Source organism: Herpailurus yagouaroundi, unplaced genomic scaffold (assembly GCF_014898765.1).
Source record: "Herpailurus yagouaroundi ecotype Mexico unplaced genomic scaffold, PumYag 184, whole genome shotgun sequence".
NCBI classification, from domain to species: domain Eukaryota; kingdom Metazoa; phylum Chordata; class Mammalia; order Carnivora; family Felidae; genus Herpailurus; species Herpailurus yagouaroundi.
In genome coordinates, this window is record NW_024412415.1 from 34,098,773 (window position 1) to 34,116,114 (window position 17,342).

Below are 17,342 nucleotides of genomic sequence, written 5' to 3' on the forward strand. Positions count from 1 at the left end.
ACTTTTTATACATCTTTTGTGTTCAGCCAAAAGAAATTTAGCTTCATTTTCTTTTTTTTTTTTTATATAATGTTTATTTATTTTGAGAGAGAGAGAGAAAGAGAGAGAGGGAGGGGGGCAGAGAGAGAGAGAGAATCCCAAGCAGGCTCCACGCTGTCAGCACAGAGCCCAACACGGGGCTCGATCCCATGACCATGAGATCATGACCTGAGCCAAAATCAAGAGTCGGATGCTTAACCAACTGAGCCACCCAGGCGCCCCGGCTTCATTGTCTATGAATATTGTGGTGCATCTGCAAAAAGCATCCTTCGACTGGACTGAACAGTGGACACTTCTGCTTTTAAAAACGCGACCCCGGTGTCCTAAATTACATTCACCTGTAATTGTAATCGCTTAATGCCAACAACGGTTGGCTGTCACTTCAATGTATTTGTGGTTCTCGTAATTGCACGTGACTTGTGTATAAGCGGTTTTATGGTATTTTAATTGAGATCCTAAGTGCTGTCTCTTGCCAGGACTCAGCACGGCCCGTCCTGCACGAGCCAGTGGCTTAGCGTCCAGCTCGGTCCTGCAGGCGCTCACTAAATGGCAGGTTATAACCGATGCATCAGTTAGTGGCCTTCCCTTTTCCTTCTCCATAATCTCCGTGCCTTCCGCCCACAAACACCTCACTGAACTCCTCACTGGTCTCTCTGTCCTGCTCTGGCTTTTAATGCCCATGTCTTCAGGCGCATCTTGTCCCCCTTTTGCAATGAGTTGGATTCTGGGCAGGGAGGTGACCGTCGGATGCGGAGGCGGGGGACGGGCTGTGACCAGGGGCAGCGTCACGGGCGGCATGCCCTGGGACCTTGCGAGAAGTGCACATTCTCCCCCAGTCCCACCGAATTCGCCGTAAGAACCCCAGGCGATCTGCCGACACCCGCACAAGAGCGTTTGAGGGGCACCGACTTAGGGACGCTGTCACCCGGTGTCCCTGCCGGTCTTGGCCAGCTCGGGCTGCCATGGCAAAGTGCCACAGACTGGCTGGACAAACAGAAGTTCACAGTTCTGGGGGCTGGAAGTCCAAGGTCAAGGTGCTGGCGGGGCTGGTTCTCTTGGGGCCTCTCTCCTTGGCTTGCAGATGCTCCTTCACGTGGTGGTTCCTCTGCACACGCCCCTACCGTCTCCCCTTCTTCTGAGGGACGCCAGTCAGATTGGACCAGGACCACCCTAATAGCCTCATTTGAATCATCCCTGTCTCCGGGGGCGACTGGGTGGCTCAGTCGGTTGAGTGTCCGACTCTTGGTTTTGGCTCAGGCCATGATCTCACGGTCTCGTGGGTTCGAGCCCTGCGTCGGGCTCCGTGCTGACAGCTCGGAGCCTGGAGCCTGCTGCGGATTCTGTGTCTCCCTCTCTCTCTGCCCCTCCCCTGCTCACGCTCAGTCTCTCTCTCAAAAAAATCCTGTCTCCAAATACGGTCACATTTGAGTTACTGGGGGGTTAGGGCCTCCACATGTGAGTTTTATGGGGGACACAATTCAGCCTATAACCCCGAAGAAGAAGAAACAGGCTCAGAGAAGCACCTGACAGTCCAAATCACAACACAGGCCTAAAGATGAGTGCTTCGTCTCCTACAAGAGCCCTTCTGAGCAGCAGCAATGAAAGGGTAAGAGGCCAAGGAAGTGAAGTCTGAGGTCTGCATGCAGCTTTCAGATTTGCTCCCCCTACTCCTGGGAGCTTGGGAAAATGTCTTAAGCTCCCCGGGCCTTAGTTTCCTTCTCTGTGAAATGGGGACAATGAAAGGCTCTCCCTCCCAAGGTCATGAGGACTCCCTGAGATTTGGACGGGAAATGTAGATTGCCACACCGACAGCGCCTGACCCTCTTGGCCGGCTGTCAGAATCCACCCTTATTTACCGCTAGCCGGAATGTTCGATTATTTTCCCCAGGTGATTTGCAGTTTAATAGCGAGAAAAACCAAGGGTTTAAAAGCGTCACAGTGGAATTTTGGGTTCAACTGGCAGGTGCACAGGGTCTTTCCGGGAAGCCAAGCCTTGGCAGGCACTAAGAGGAAAACCCGCTGATTTGTCCTTCCACCCCGGGTACCTGGGGGCTCTCACTTCTAAATAATAGGCTGCACACACAATTTGATTTCATTTCACATGAAATTGCCTAGCCTACAACTAGGGATGCGGGGTGGATTCCTACAAATCAATCCTGCTGTGCAAATTAGCCGGCACCTGCTAACCTAGGGCTGTTTGGAAATGAGACCCAGCTCTGGAGCACTAAGGCAATGATTGCAATTTGCCTTGTGGGGTTAGACTGGGTGTGAATACAAAATTGTTTTCAAATGTCCCATTGGTTGTTTAGATTTATGTAGCGTGTCCTCTTTTAAGATCTACTCTGTGCAGAGCACTTTGCTAAGGCCAGGGCGGGAAGATGGAGAGAATGCCGCTCCTTTCCCGTGTTCAGAGGGCCTCGGGGCAAGAGTGCGTCTAGCATTTTGGCCTAATAAACTGAGGTTCAAGTTGAGGACGGTAGGGGCAGGTCAGAACATCGCTGTTCTAGGGCTGAGGGACTCCCTTTCTTTTATCCAGTCTTTATTCCTTTTTTTTTGGAGGGGCTGCTTTAAATCCTGCCCCTATAGGGGCGCCTGGGTGGCTCAGTGGATTAAGCATCTGACTTCAGTTCAGGTCATGGTCCCACAGTTCGCGGGTTCGGGCCCCGCGTCGGGCTCTGTGCTGACAGCTCGGAGCCTGGAGCCCGCTTCGGATTCTGTGTCTCCCTCTCTCTCTGCCCCTCCCCTGCTCATGCTCTGTCTCTGTCTCTCTCTCAAGAATAAGCATTTAAAACAATTAAAAAAATAATAAATCCTGCCCCTAGAGCATGGTTAGTGAGCTTCCCATCCCTATCTGGGGTCAGGATAGCAGGTCAGAGGAGATTCTTTAAACATGGGCCCAATCCTGGCGTTGGTGGTAAAGTACCCGCGCCAGGTCTGGGGCAAGATTCCTAAGTGTGGTCCGGTTGTCCAGAGTGAATTTCCCAGCCCGTCTGTTCCCCTCTGGCTTTGGACTATGTCAGCGTCTTCTGATCCAAAGAGAGAACAGTAGTCACGTCCCGAATCATCCAGAACAAGATGTAGGTGGTCTCCCCCTCCCCTCCTGTCCGTCCACTGCCCACCTGTGGGCCCTGTGTCCAGACTGTCCTCCAACCCCGCCCTGTGTGCCACCACCCCGCCCCCCACATGCCCAGTGCTCTGCGAGCCCCTTGTCATGAGATCTCCTCCTGCACAGATCTGCTAAACTCATTCATGTGAAGCAGTGAATCATCAATAACAATGGCTCCTTTCTGGAAATTTTACATTTTCATAAGAGGCCAATGCCTTCAAAAAAAAAAAAAAAAACTTGAAAAAAAATTTTTTTATGTTTTATGCTATATTTGAGAGGACGAGACAGAGCAGGAGCAGGGGAGGGACAGAGAGAGAGGCAGACACAGAATCCAAAGCAGGCTCCAGGATCCGAGCTGTCCGCACGGAGCCCGACACGGGGCTCGAACTCACGAACTGTGAGATCATGACCTGAGCCAAAGTCAGATACTTAACCGACTGAGCCACCCAGGCGTCCTCCAAAAAAAATTTTTTTTAAGGGAAGACTGTAATGTGAGACGGACAATAGACCCCCAGTTTCCGCTGCAGGGCTGTCGTATGCCCGCCGGGCACGGCCACCCTCCTCTCACGGGTACAGAGCTGAAGTCCATGGGCCCACCTGCCTCCTTGTCAGCAGCCCTGGGGGTGGGGGGTGGGTAGCTGCGAGGCAGGATTTCTGCCGCCCGGGACTGATGCCTGTCCACTGCAAACCGGGGACGTCAGCAGAATTGAACGGTGAATCAGAAACCGGAACAAATCGCTTTAATCAGCTAAGACCCAAACCTAATTCAAATAGTATTTTTCCACTGGACCATGAACCAACTTCACGGGTCCCCCTCCCCCTGGTTGACCAGTTTAACCCAGAACTGAACTAGGAAGGGAATGCACTCCCTGTTTTATAGGTGAGGACCCTGAAGCCCTGAGAGTCGTGGCTGGCTCAAGGTCATGGGGCCCAGGTTTGACTCTCTATCCTAATAACCCCTGACTTTCTCCACTTGACTCAGAACCTCAAGATATAGTACATGTTACCTATTTTGTGCTTAAAAAAAAATTTTTTTTTTTTTTAGTGTTCATTTTTGAGGGGGAGTGAGAGAGTGAGCGAGCACGAGCGGGGGAGGGGCAGAGAGAGAGGGAGACACAGAATCGGAAGCAGGCTCCAGGCTCCGAGCTGTCAGCCCAGAGCCCGACGCGGGGCTCGAACTCACGGACCGCGAGATCATGACCTGAGCTGAAGTCGGACGCTCAACCGACTGAGCCACCCAGGTGCCCCGTACAATTACCCTTTTTAATGGCTCTAATGGAGCTCTCCGGGCGGGTTGACGCCCATATGTGAGCTGACCAGCCCAACTCTCTCCCCTGGGGTTGGTGACCAAGAGACTTGCCAGGTGGGCCACGTGGGGGAGGGGGCTTGCGCAGGCCCAGCTGTGGCAGCCTCCGCTCTGCCCGCATCCCAGGCTAATGCCATCACCGTCTTCATCATCAAAAGGCCTTTATGAAGCGCCTTGGTGAATATATCCTGGCACTGAGCGGGGATCTTCTGCAGAGATCTTCCCACCAGCCCCTGACATCCAGGGCATGTCGGCTCGGGCAGACAGCATATACGACCGGGAAGGCACCCAAAGACTGGGCTGTAGGCCCCAGGCAGAGGGCGCAAAACCAGCCAATATTGATGACAAGAGTAAGTGCGCCTGGGAATGCAGAGACGGGCTGGGCTCCCAAAGGGAGTCCGGGTCTTAACTTCTCTCCTCCAGCTGCTGCGGGCTTCTGGAAATCTGGAAGGATTTTCGAACTTACGGGAAGGAGGAGAGGAGCGGGGAGAGGGAAGCAGCTTGACGGCTCAAGGACTTGGGGTCGAGGGGTCCAGGCTTCAGGGTTCAAGCGCGCAGCCCGAGAGGACACTAGGTGCTACCAAAGCTGCTCCTCCTGAGACTTCTCGCCGCCCTCTCACCTCACCTCGGTGCCCCTCTCTCTCCGCCCCCTGCAGGTGTTCCATGAGCAGGGCATCCTCTTTGGCTACCGGCATCCACAGAGTTCCGCCACGGCCTGCGTCCTCAGCCTTTTCCAAATGACCAATGAGACCCTCAACATCTGGACTCACTTGCTGCCCTTCTGGTACCTTCCAGCCCCCTTGACCGGCCGTCTCATTCGGGAGCCCCGGGGACTGGGGCTTCGTTAAAGCCCAGGGTGGGTTGGGAAGGCTGAGATTCCATGCTGGGATGTTGGGGGACGCCCCCATGGCGCATGGGCGTGGAGCTGGGAGTTGCTGGGGCCTATATCTGGGCGAGCTTTAGCACACGGACTCTGGTAGGATTCGGGGGGCTCCTGGTGGCTCCCCAGTCTTCCCCTGCTCCAGCGCCTGGTTAAAATGTCACGAGCTCCAGGGTCGCCCGGGTGGCTCAGTCGGTTGAGCGGCCGACTTCGGCTCAGAGGGTCATGATCTCGCGGTTCGTGAGTTCGAGCCCCGCATCAGGCTCTGTGCTGACAGCTCGGAGCCTGGAGCCTGCTTCGGATTCTGTGTCTCCCTCTCTCTCTGCCCCTCCCTTGCTCACCCTCTGTCTCTCAAAAAATAAATAAACATTTAAAACATTTAAAAAAATACCTTAAATGCTAATAAATTAGAATTTGCAGATGGGGATGGCGGTGGTCTCTTCCCCCGGCCCCTGTTCTCCCTGGAGGTGCTGGGTCACCTGCTTCTTGTGGGTCCTCTCAGAGCACCCCCCCCCCCCGGTGATGTGAGCACCCCCAGCCCCCAGGCTTTCCCTGCTGCTGCTCTGCCCTGGCTTTCTTCCCTCCAATCCCCATCTGGCCACAAACCTCTCAGGCTGCGTGGAGGGACCACGGGTGATTTCGGCTGTTTTAAAGTTTGTGCCGCCAGGGGCGCTGGCCTGACCATCCTTGTTTGTGCGTCTTAAGCTCCGGTGCTCAGATCCCTGTGGGGCGACTTCTTGGCGGTCCTAAAGCTGAGCCACTCTGGCTGAGGCCCCCCCCCGCTGCGTAACACATCCTATCCTGCCACTGCCAGGCCCCCGAGAGAGGCGGTCACCGCTGAGTGACACGGAGCGGGGAGGGTCTGAGAGACGCCCTGGGCAAGTGGGGCCGGGGAGTCATCTTGAGGTGATAAGACAGGTTTTGAGACCAGCACATGGCCGAAGGCCTGTGTTTGCTGGGACAGGAGAAAGTCTCCCTCTGTGGGAGAGCCAGTGGGCACAGGGGCCGGCTTTCTAGAAGGAGTGGTTTGTGGCGGAGGGCAACTCTGCAGGCAGGGCCCCCCTTGCCCGGGTCGCGGGTGAGGCAGACGGGAGGCGGAGCTGTGCCGCGTCTCTGTGTACGGGTGGGGCCCAGAGACCCAGGCTCAGCTGAGCCCCAGCATGGGACCAGGCCACTCAGAATGGGGGCTGCAGTGGCAGTGAGGGAATAGCATGGCGAGGAGGGAGAAAAAGTCCTGGCATCTTCTAGACTTTCAAGCGCCCCCCCCCCCCCCCCCCCCCGCACCCCCGCCACCCCGGGAGGATGCTTCTCTTTGAAGAGCCTTCCTGCAAAGGGACATAGACAAACCACAGGGATGGTGACAAGGCCGACCACTCCTATGGGCAGTGGCTGAGTGTCATGAGGTTATTTAATGTGACGTTCAAAGAGGTGGGGGAGGGTTACGAAGACTGCCTCGGGTATGGGATAGGCTGTTCTCCCGCGGTCCCGTTGAGGGGCAACCAGGGCTGACCCAATGGAGAGATTCCGGGGAGACAGGTGTCACAGCTCAATGAAGGACTCAGGCAAGATGCTGTAAGAGAGATTCTGTGGTTACAAGGCCGGGCGAAGACCGGACTAGACGAGCCTAAATGCTCTCCTCTTGCCCCTCCTGCCCACTTCCAACCCCAAAAGGATCCCACTCACCCTCCGTCACGCCTGGTGTTTCACCGAGGTGAGAACACACGGGGTTCAGTTGTCCCAGGGCAATGGAGGGCAACGGAGCGTCCGGGGAGGGGTGGGGGGGGGGTGCGAGGGGAGCCCCCCGCCGCAGAGGTCGAGTGGGCCGCGCTGTGTTCCAGGTTCTTCACGTGGAGGTTTGTGACCGCCTTGTACGTGACAGACATCTGGAATGACAGCTACTCCTGGCCTCTGTTTGTGTACATGGGCACCAGCTGCGTGTACCCGCTTGCGTCCAGCTGTGCGCATACCTTCAACTCCATGTCCAAGAACGCCCGGCACATCTGCTACTTCCTGGACTACGGTGCCGTCAACCTCTTCAGCCTGGGTACGTGGGGGCCCGCGCTCTCCTCCCCTGCCCGGGGCCGAGCCCCTCGCCCCTTCCCCTGGGAGCTGGGGCCACCGGAAGGTGTTGCCGGGGCTTGCGGAAGAGTCACGGGGATGCCAGGGCCCCATCCGGGTTCCCGGTGAGTGTCCGGTAAGCAGCCGGGCCAAGGGTGTGCTGGCAAATGCTAAAGACCGATCGTCTGGGGACAAGGGCCCTGCTCTGTGGTGTTGGCCAACTCGGGCGGCGTAAATGACTCCCATCGCGGCTAACTTGGAGCCAGACGTCCCTGAACGCGGGCGGGGAGAGACACACGGTCGTGCACCGTCAGGCAGTAAGTTCGTCTGTGCAGAGACGGTAGATGCACTAACTGGAAGTCGTTACTTCGGCGGATGTGCTTGTTTAATTGCACGCTCGTGTAGCTGGCCGTGTTTTACCAGTTGGCCTGCAAGATCTGGGCAAGTTTAGCAACCTGCTGTCCTAGGCCAGGGCGCCGCCTCCTCCCGGCTGCCGGGTCCCCACGGCCTCATGGGCCCCTCTTCCGAGAGCTCTCCCAGCCTCTGATGGGGGGGGGCCCGCCGTGTGCCCCAAACCACTCCCCTTTCTCTGGCCCCCCTCCCATCACTCCCCCGTTCTCCTTCGGCCTCTCCGTGTTCTCACCCTCCTTTGCTGGCTCCCCTCCTCTGCTCTGCCGTCAGCGGGCAAGCTCCCCATCAGTCCTTGGGCCTCTGCTGCTGCGGGGTCCCGCTTTAGGGTGATCTCCCTCGTGCCCACGCCATCCCCCGACACCTCTGGACCGGGCACTCCCAAAGCCATCTCTGGTTTACCGCCCACCTGAGGTCCACGCCGCGTCCGGCCCCGCGCCCGCGACGGTCCTCCTCCCCCCCCCCCCCCCCCAACATCCCCTGGGCACACCTGCTCCCCTCCTGCAGTGACTCACCTGGCTAGTGGTCACACCCCCACCCGGTCTTCCAAGTCCGAATCCGTACGCAGCCCTCGAGTCCCCTCCCTCTCAGGCCCCTGCCCGTGCATCTCCACCGTCCTGTCCACGCCGTTCAGTGAGTCTCTACCCCACGTTCTTCAAATTGCTCCCCGGCGTGGGCTTCACTCAGACCCCCCTGCCTGCCTCTCCCCCTGCACCATGACAACAGCCTCCCCTCCACTTCCTGCTTCTCCCCCACTCCAGCCAGCTTCCTCCCTGGGAGCCTTCTCTAACACCTTCCAATATGGCACCCCGCCCACTTAAGACCTTTCAGGATTCCCAGTGACCCCGGAGGAAGTTCACACTCCTTAGTCTAGAGGCTTCCGGAGCCCTCGATCACCCGCCCCAGACCCATGATAAGAGCAGGCATTTTGGAGAAATCACGACACGGCAGGCTGCGTGCTGAGCCCCTGACACACATCACGAGGGGGGCAGCACAAGGAGGAGCTTGTGGCCTGGCCACCCCCGCCCCTTAACCATTATATGCTCGCGGGCACGTTTCTGAACCTCACTAAGCCTCAGTCCTCTGGGCCACAAAATGGGCATCATATCTCCCTCATAGGGTGGGATGAAGGTGAAACGAGTTTGGCCAAGGAGAGCACCCCACACAGTGCCTGGCACTGAGCGAGCATCGGAGGGTAGCCATTACCACGATTATGTGCTCAACCCTGACGTCGGTCCCCGGGGATGGGGGCCATCGCTGTACCCACCCTGTAGGTAAGAATAATGAGGCGCCATGAAGTGAGTTACTCAGGTCGCACAGCTTGCAAATGGCAGAGCCAGGGTTAGAACCCAAGCCCCAGGGGTCAGCCGCACCCCCTGAACTGTCTCCCTTCCCGTCACTGGCTTTCTGTCTTTGTAAGAGTTCCTGGGTGTCTGGTGCCCCCACACAGGACCTTACCAGAGAACTTCCTCTTTCACTCCCTGCAGGGCCTTCAAGGCCTTCAAGGCAGCCTCAGCGGCCCCTACCCACGGCCCCCTCCAAGCCCCCGGACCGGGAGCCCCTCCATGTGGCTCTGGGCCCCAGCCTGGTCAGTGATGTCTTCATTGCTGCTCCTTGCTCAGGATGGCTCCCTGAGGACGGGACATTGTTCCTTCGCATTTGGCTTTCCAGCCTGTGGCCCAGTGCCTGATGTGGGAGCGGTTCAGGGAACACGGAAGGGAGGTCTAGTCCGTGGAGAGAGCCTACGAATTCCACCTCGGCCTCCCCGCCCCTTTGTCTGCAGCCTCCCCTCCTGCCCGTGTGGAAACCCCCTCAGTACCCACCCCCCCGGATGGCATTTGCTCCTACTTCCTCCCTGGTTTCCAGCTGTTCCTCCCTCTAGGTCATCCTGTGCACTTTCACTAGGTTTTGGCCATCTCAATCCCTCGCTCGGAAACCTTCCGTGGCTCCCTATTGCCCCAAAGAGGATGTTTCCTTTCCTTAGCCTGGGATCCAAAGCTGCCTCTACTCCTGCTCCCTGGAAAGCCCTCTAAAGGGGTCTGAGCACCATTTACAATGTGTGTATGCGTGGAGGGGTGCTTGGAGAATTGCACCAAGCAATTCTCGGATGCCAGCTGGGCGTCCTACAGTTCAACTCGTTTCTGATACCGTTCCCACAGGTTAAGGGCTCAGTCCCATAAGACTGACCACCCCCTCCCTCCGCCCCCTTCAGACACCTGTCTCAAGCCCAGGTTGTTACCTGTGCCTTTGACAGACTGTCTATAGACCCAAGGCTTCAGTGACCCCGGCTCACAGAACTCAGAGAAACACTTTACGCACTGGATTACCGGTCTGTTATAAAAGACTATAACTCAGGGACGGCTGCATAGAAGAGACGCCCAGGGTAGGGCCTGGGGAGGGGCCTGGAGCTTCTACACCCACCGAGCACGCCCCTCTCCCTGAATCTCCACGTGTTCACCCACCTGGAAGCTCGCCGAACCTCTCCCTTTGGGTTTTTATGGAGACTTCATTAGTTACCGTTGATTTCACCTCCAGCCCCTCTCCCCTCCTGGGCGTCGGGGGTGCGGGCCTGAGGCTTCCAACCCTCTAGCGACAGGGTTGGTCTCCAGAAATCCAGGCCCCATCCTGAAGGGGCTTTCCAAAGTCATCTCACTAACAGAACGAGAGACACCTTTGTGGCGGTCCTCGCTTAGGAAATTCCAGGGGTTTTAGGAGCTCTGTGCCAGGAACAGTGGAGGAGACCAAACATGTATTTCTTATTGGAAGTCATTTCGTTCCCCCCCCCCCCCGTGGTTGGGGGCAGGGTCTGAGGTCCCCCCGCTCTTGTCCCACCCACGGAGCTTGCATGCACCTTGGCCCCCCGCCGAGCAAGTGCATCTGGTCCAGATGGAGCCCCCCGGGTGTATCAGGCGAAGAAGAGTTTGTGCCCCGGGAGTCAGTTCCCAGCTGAAATCCCATCTTGGCTCTTTTCCCCGAGTGGGAACACCCCTTGGCTTTATCAGACTCCCATCTGTTAAATGGGGTCAGAGGCAGAGGTGAACCTGTGTGGCCCAGGCCTGCTTCAGCCTTGAGCCGGGATTTCACCGTTCTCTAGATCTTTGGAATAACAGGTGAGCTTAGCGCTGACCCCTGAGGCCCTGGGCTGACAGGCCCAGGACTGTCTTCTCCCCTCCCAGAGGAGACCTGGTAAGGGTGGCTGGAGAGGGCTTCTGGGCCAGGCCCATGGACACACCTGGCCCCTTTGAAAAGGACAGCGATCTCCCCTGTCCTTTCAAGTAAAAGCTGCAGCAGACAGGTCTCTCAAGGGCCCTTGGTAACCCCTGTGTCACAGACTCCCAGACCTAAGGCAACGGAACACCAAGCCTAGCCTCTCATACCCGCCCGTGAGCTGGCCAGTCCCCCAGCGCACTGGCACGGTATGCCTTGCCTCGGCAAGGGCCCTCCCTCCCTGCCACATCCACCTTCCCACGGGGGCACCCCGCGTCATCGGCAGGTGAGATGTGCACACTCAGAGCAAATCTGAGCACGTGGAGGGGTCCTCGTGGGCCACCGCATGTGGTTAACAGTGGGGGCTTTCACTGAGCTGCCTCAGGCTGAAGCTTGGCTTTGCTGCTTTCTGGCTGGGTGCCCCCCAGGTGGGTTGCTAGACCTTTCTGTGCCTCCGTCTCATCATCTGTACATGAGGATGAGTGCAGGATTTATGTCACAGGGTGATGGTAAACCTTCTGCGAGTCAACGTGTGTAAAGCCCCGGGGGGGGGGGGCAGGCTGGGCTCAGAGTAAGTTCTCAGGGTAGGATTGGGGTAGGCAGGGAGGAGAGGGAGGACGTTCCGGGAGGGGCAGTGGCGCAGGCAAGGTATGAGGGCAGGACGCTCATGGTCCCTGGGGATAATGAGGGCTCAGCCAGATGCTGGGGTTGGTCTTCCCGAGGAGTCCAGACTGTGCTGCGTCCTGGCTTCCCGCCCAAAGCTGGTTTTTCTTCCCCAGGCTCAGCCATCGCTTACTCTGCCTATTCGATCCCCAACGTGATGGTGAACACCACCTTCCATGACTACTACGTGCCCCTGGCCGTGCTGAACACCATCATCAGCACCGGCCTCTCCTGCTACTCCAGGTACCCGGCCACTGCACCTCAGAGGGCGGGGGAGGCTCAGTGGAAGGGCTCTCGGAAGCCTGGGGGCTCGGGTCCACACGGACGTCCCGCGGCTGGCAGGACCCGCTTCATGGGCACGAAGCCTGGGTGTTCAAGGGGACTCCACACTTGGCTTCATGCTGGCCCTATTGCGAGGCAGGCTGCGTATCCTCCTTGAGCCTCAGTTTGCTCATCTGTAAAATGGGGCCAACCCAACTACTCTCCTTGTGAGATGGAGGTAAGGGTTACAGGCAATGTAGTGGGAACAGCTGGCCCAGAGGCGGTGCCCCATCAGTGGGCCGTCTGCGAACAGTGACGGAGCGGGCCCATCTCTAGACATATGTGCCAGCTGTCAAGCTGTCAGATGGCACCCAAGTGTCCCCGGCGTCCCTGGAGAAACCCTATGGCTGTGAGCCACACCCAGATCACTGGCTCTGATTCTCTTTAGTTTCTCCCTTTCACTCAAGAAAGCTCACTGGAGTGTGAATGCAAGAGACACCATTTTGTGGCTAAAAGCTCTGGTTTATGCAGCCCTTTGTGGAAAGGAACCGCCTCAATTTCCTCTTGCTTAAATTATTTGGGACACCTCTCAGATGGCGGTGTTGGGGTGTTAGCCCTGTCTGGATGCCGCCGGGGTGCTGGGTGGGGGGGGCGGTGGGGGCTCTCGTGGGAGGCTGGCAGGTTGCACCCCATCTTCCGTCCCCCGGTCTCGATTCCGGGGCGCCGGTTGGGGTCTCCCCATTGGACCAGCTCAGAGAATTGTAGCCATCCGCTCGCCCCTCCCCAGGAGGAGAGGGACGGGGGCGGAGGGAGGGGCGCTTCTCTGCGATGATTGTGGCTACACCTTTCCTTGGGTGACACTGGGGTTTCGTGGGACAGAAGGTAGGCCCGTTTCCCCAAGCTTGACAGGCTGGTTTTCTGTAAAAATGGAAGGATAGATTCTTAAAGAGCATGCAGACCCACTTGCCCCAACCTGCCTTTTACTTGCCTGTCCTGAGACGGGTGGGAAGCGTGGAGTTGCTTTGAGTCAGAGGGAGTCTCATTTCTAGGCTCTGTCTCAACATTAGGGCTGCTCATCCCATGGCAGAAGCCTGGGGGTGGGAGTGGGGGATAAAGTCTCTTCCCTCCTGTAAAGCTGTGAGGAGATCGGGTCTGCCCGTGGGGGGTAAGAAACCGAATCCGACGTCACGGGCTTATCCTCGCCTCCTCCCCACTTCCTCGAGGACTCCGTTGCCAGGGACGCAGAAGCCTCTTTCTGGAGGGCAGCCTCTGTGCCAGACTGGCGCTGTGAGGGTTGCATGGGTGACAGAGAGGAGTGGGTGGGTCCCGGCCTCGGGTGAGACAAGGCTTAACACTCACAGAAAAGTAACAAGGGTGCCAGCCACCGCCCACGAGACGTGAAGCATGACCTCGAGGCACGGGGCCGGGGATGCACACACACACACACACACACACACACACACACACACCTAGCTCTGGTCCTTGGATGAGTCACAGCCCTGTCTGGTTAGCTCCTGCTGGGCTGTGTAGTTAGGATTGGAGGGAGGTGAGCACTGTGGGCCGAGGGTGCAAGGAAGTTTCCATGAGTGTCAAATTGTCCCAGAGTTCATGATCCAGGACTGCTTTCCTAGGAACTCCCAGTGCAAATTCTCGAAACATTTGCTCCCCCACCTCCCCCCCCCCCTTTTTTTTAAGCTTTCTGAATCGCCTATAAGCCACCAGGGTAGATTGTTTCCTTCTAACCAGGGGTCCACCCGGGTTGTTTATAATAAATGGGTCTTCTGGATGTGGCATACCTGTTACCTTTGGACAAACTCATTTGGCAGGGCAGGCTGGCTAGGAATCTCTCGATGCTTGTGCTTGGAGTCTTCTCCCTTGTCAATGAAATGGATTATCTCTGTTTACTTCTGGGGCACATGTGTCGCTATTCCATCTATCCGTCTATCCATTCATCCATCCAGGCATCCATCCATCCACCTTCCTATCCACCATTCCCCCTACCCAACCACCACCTACCCATCCGTCTGCCCACCCATTCACCCATCCAACCATCCACCCATCCACTCACTCTACCATCCATCCGCTACCCATCTACCTCCTACTTGTCCGTCCATCCATGCATCTATCCATCCATCCACTCACCCAACCATCCATCCGCTACCCATCTACCCCCTACTTGTCCGTCCATCCATGCATCTATCCATCCATCCATTCACCCAACCATCCATCCGCTACCCATCTACCTCCTACTTGTCTATCCGTCCATCTATCCATCCATCCACCCATCCACTCACCCAACCATCCACCCGCTACCCATCTACCCCCTACTTGTCCATCCATCCATCCATCCGCCCATCCACTCACTCAACCATCCATCTGCTACCCATCTGCCTCCTACTTGTCTATCCGTCCATCCATCCATCCACTCACCCAACCATCCATCCACTACCCATCTACCCCCTACTAGTCCATCCGTCCATGCATCTATCAGTCCATCCATCCATTCACCCATTCATCCAGCCAGCCAGCCGGCCAACCAACCAACCACCCAACATTCCTTAAATGCTTGCCCTACTCCAGGCATCATGTTAAGATCTGGGAATACCAGGAGGAGAAAGGCACAGTCCTTACGCTCAGAGAGCACCCAGTGCGGTGGTTGAAGCAGACTGCAGACCCCCGCCAAGGCCAGGCGGACTCATCATTTCCTCTAACGGCCAGAGGAAATGGAATTTAGAGTATAGCATTACAGAAGGCAACATGAACACTGAGAATATAAGATGACACCTGCTTGGATACACAGAGTTCTGCAAAATGGTACTGGGACTGAGTATTAGCTGGAGATGGGGGATGGGCCTCTTGGACGGAGTGAACGGCCTGGATAGGGTGAGGGGGCCAGAGAGGATAGTACTGGGAGGCAGCAAGGAGTCGCCGGAAGTTGCCTGCACAGCTGGAAGGAGGAGAGTGGCTGGAGAGGGTCTCAGCAGCTGCCAGGATCTGAGGTGCCCCCCGTGTCCTTCTGAGGACTGGCCCTGTGCTCGTGAAGGACAGTGATCTTTGTAGGAGGCCAGTTCCATGGACTCCACTTCGGAGCTGAGGGGCTTCCTGGTGTGGTAGCAGCTGCTGCCGTGGGGATGGGAGGAAGGTGGTGCTGGAAGAGAGAGAAAGGGGCCCACAGACAGGGTGGGATGCCCCATCTGAGGGCCCTTTGGGCTCCCTTCTCACCTGGTCCTCCTTTTCATTTCCTTCTTGGTCTTCAGTGTCTGAGGAGCAAGAAAGAGGACTTGTGCCCAGGGCGGGGGGTGACTCAGCCCCTATTAACTTCAGGAGAAGCAGGTGGAGAGGAGGGCCAGGGCCCCCCGGAGGCCCCGATTTCACAGACTTGCCGTGTGGCCTCTGGCTCCAGTGTCCATACAAGCAAGGGCATCTGAGAGGATGTTTCTGGGTCCTCTCTGGTTCGGATGTTCTACAATGCCGGAGCTTCGGAGTCTTTTCCAAGATTTCTTTCCTTGCCTTCCCCCTCCCCCAAGCCCACCCGACCTTGGCCTCCTGCGCCATCAGTCCACGGCGTGGCCAGGAGTGGCAGAGAACCACCGTCGTCTTCCCCGGGCAGGAAGTAGACCGTGAACCTCGCGAGTAGTTTTTAGTTATTTCCGTGCTTACCGGAGTATCACGGTCTAAGTGGCATTCATTCCATTACAGTGCATGTCTTTAAGGTAAATCTCCACGTAGAGAACCGGGGGCTCCCCTGACTGGGTTTCTGGTCCCTATGATCATGGCCTCTTGTTCAAATGAATATTCCAGAAAACTGCTTTCTTCCTCGGTAGCACTTGAGAAAGGAGATGGGAGAATGCGTGATCTCTATGTGGCTCTTGGAACAAAGTGGGGTGACAGAGACCTCGCTTGCTCATCCTGCTGACCATCCAGAAGCCCAGAAAGGTGTCCTCACTCCCTTAAGGCACGTTGGTCCCACAGAGTTTGCTGTATGTTACAAGTCCCTGTAGGTACTTTTTATCCACGCATCCAAGGCCCCCAGCAGTCGGCTTTTTGGACAGATACTTGCTCAGTGGAATGCCCTATGGGCAGTGCTGTGAGGGAGAGGGGTGACTTTTCATCCCGGACGGAAAGTGAGCTGCACCGGGAGAGCCATCCTGTGGCTTTGGTACTGTGGCAGCCAAGAGGGGCACAGAGAAGGCCCAGGAGAGGGTTTGGAGGTCAGAGCTGGAGGCAGGAGGCTCAGCAGTGAGTGGTTCTCAGACACCTCTGGAGGTCGGAGGGCTCAGCCAGATGACAGTGCTACCGGGGCCGGGGGCCAGCATGCAGAAACGTCCGCATTCCTGTGATGTCACTCCCACAACAGAACAGCTGTAACCACAACGCACACACATACACGCACACGACCTCTGCGATAGAACGTTTCCAAAAGCCCACCCGTTTCAAGCACCCGTTCCAGAACTTGCTTGCAAATCCTGCTGGCTTTGTTGCAACAAGATTTATCAGGTGTTAGAACAGACTGGTATCCTATCGACCCTCTCCTGATAAAGGCTTCCGCCAAAAAAAATCCAGTGTTGCCTGCCAACCTGGTTCTAGGCAGCCGAGGCCTGACTCCCTGTAAACTGGCCTGTCAACTCTGTGGTGTAGGGACTGTCTGACCAGGTGGGGCTTTGGAGACCAGGTGGGGCATCCGGTGCTTTCGGAGGATTCTGTGGCTCCCACCCCTCCTTCCGGGAATCTCTGGATGGAGCGACACCCTGTGGCTAAACGTGGAACTGCACCTTAGTAGTGGGAGGCCCCTGTCTGTGGCTGCTGGCCCTTCTGCCTTTTATTCTCTGTTGCTCTCTTCTGCTCTGCTTTTTCTCCCTTTTTTTTTCTCCCTGTAGACTCGGCTTTGCAGCTGGAGAGGCTGGTTCGTTTGCCCCCGGGAAAGCACTTTATCAGGCCGGGCGAAATGTTGTCTCAAGTCACGGGAAGTCCATGGTTTGGGGGATGGCCCTCGCCGGCCACAGCCAGCTTTCCTCCTGTGTAAGTGGTCACAGAAAGAGCGTGCTTTATGGTGAGCCATAAAGAGCATTTAATGGCGAGCCTCTCCTAACTCAGGAAGGATAGGCCGTGCCGTGCACGGGGCAGGAGGGAGCGGGCGTGCGGTCGGGTTTGCCAGGAGACCGCGAATGCTATTGAGATGGACTCTGGCTGTTGGGGCAGTGGGCGTGTGTCCCAGCTGCTCCCTGGGGCAGAGGGTACAGGCAAGGATGGAGGCTGGGTTGTGGTCTGAGGCCTGCTCAGCCTGCCGGAGGGGCGGCGGTGTGAAACGTGGAAGCCAGACGGCCCAGGGTCTCAGTCCTAGCTTTGCCTCTTACCAGCTCCTCCGACTCTAGGCAAATCACCCAGAACCTGCCTGTGCCCCTTTTCCTTACGGC

The 17,342-nt window shown here is 57.1% G+C and overlaps 1 protein-coding gene across 1 annotated transcript in view; it reads left to right on the forward strand.

Moving 5' to 3' along the window:
- PAQR5 (progestin and adipoQ receptor family member 5) overlaps positions 1-17,342 on the forward strand; it is a 40,290-nt gene that overhangs the window by 14,684 nt on the left and 8,264 nt on the right. Inside the window, 3 exon segments of the mRNA XM_040493114.1 lie at positions 5,108-5,235; positions 7,170-7,375; positions 11,784-11,910. Of these exon segments, the coding sequence (XP_040349048.1) occupies positions 5,108-5,235; positions 7,170-7,375; positions 11,784-11,910 (461 nt within the window).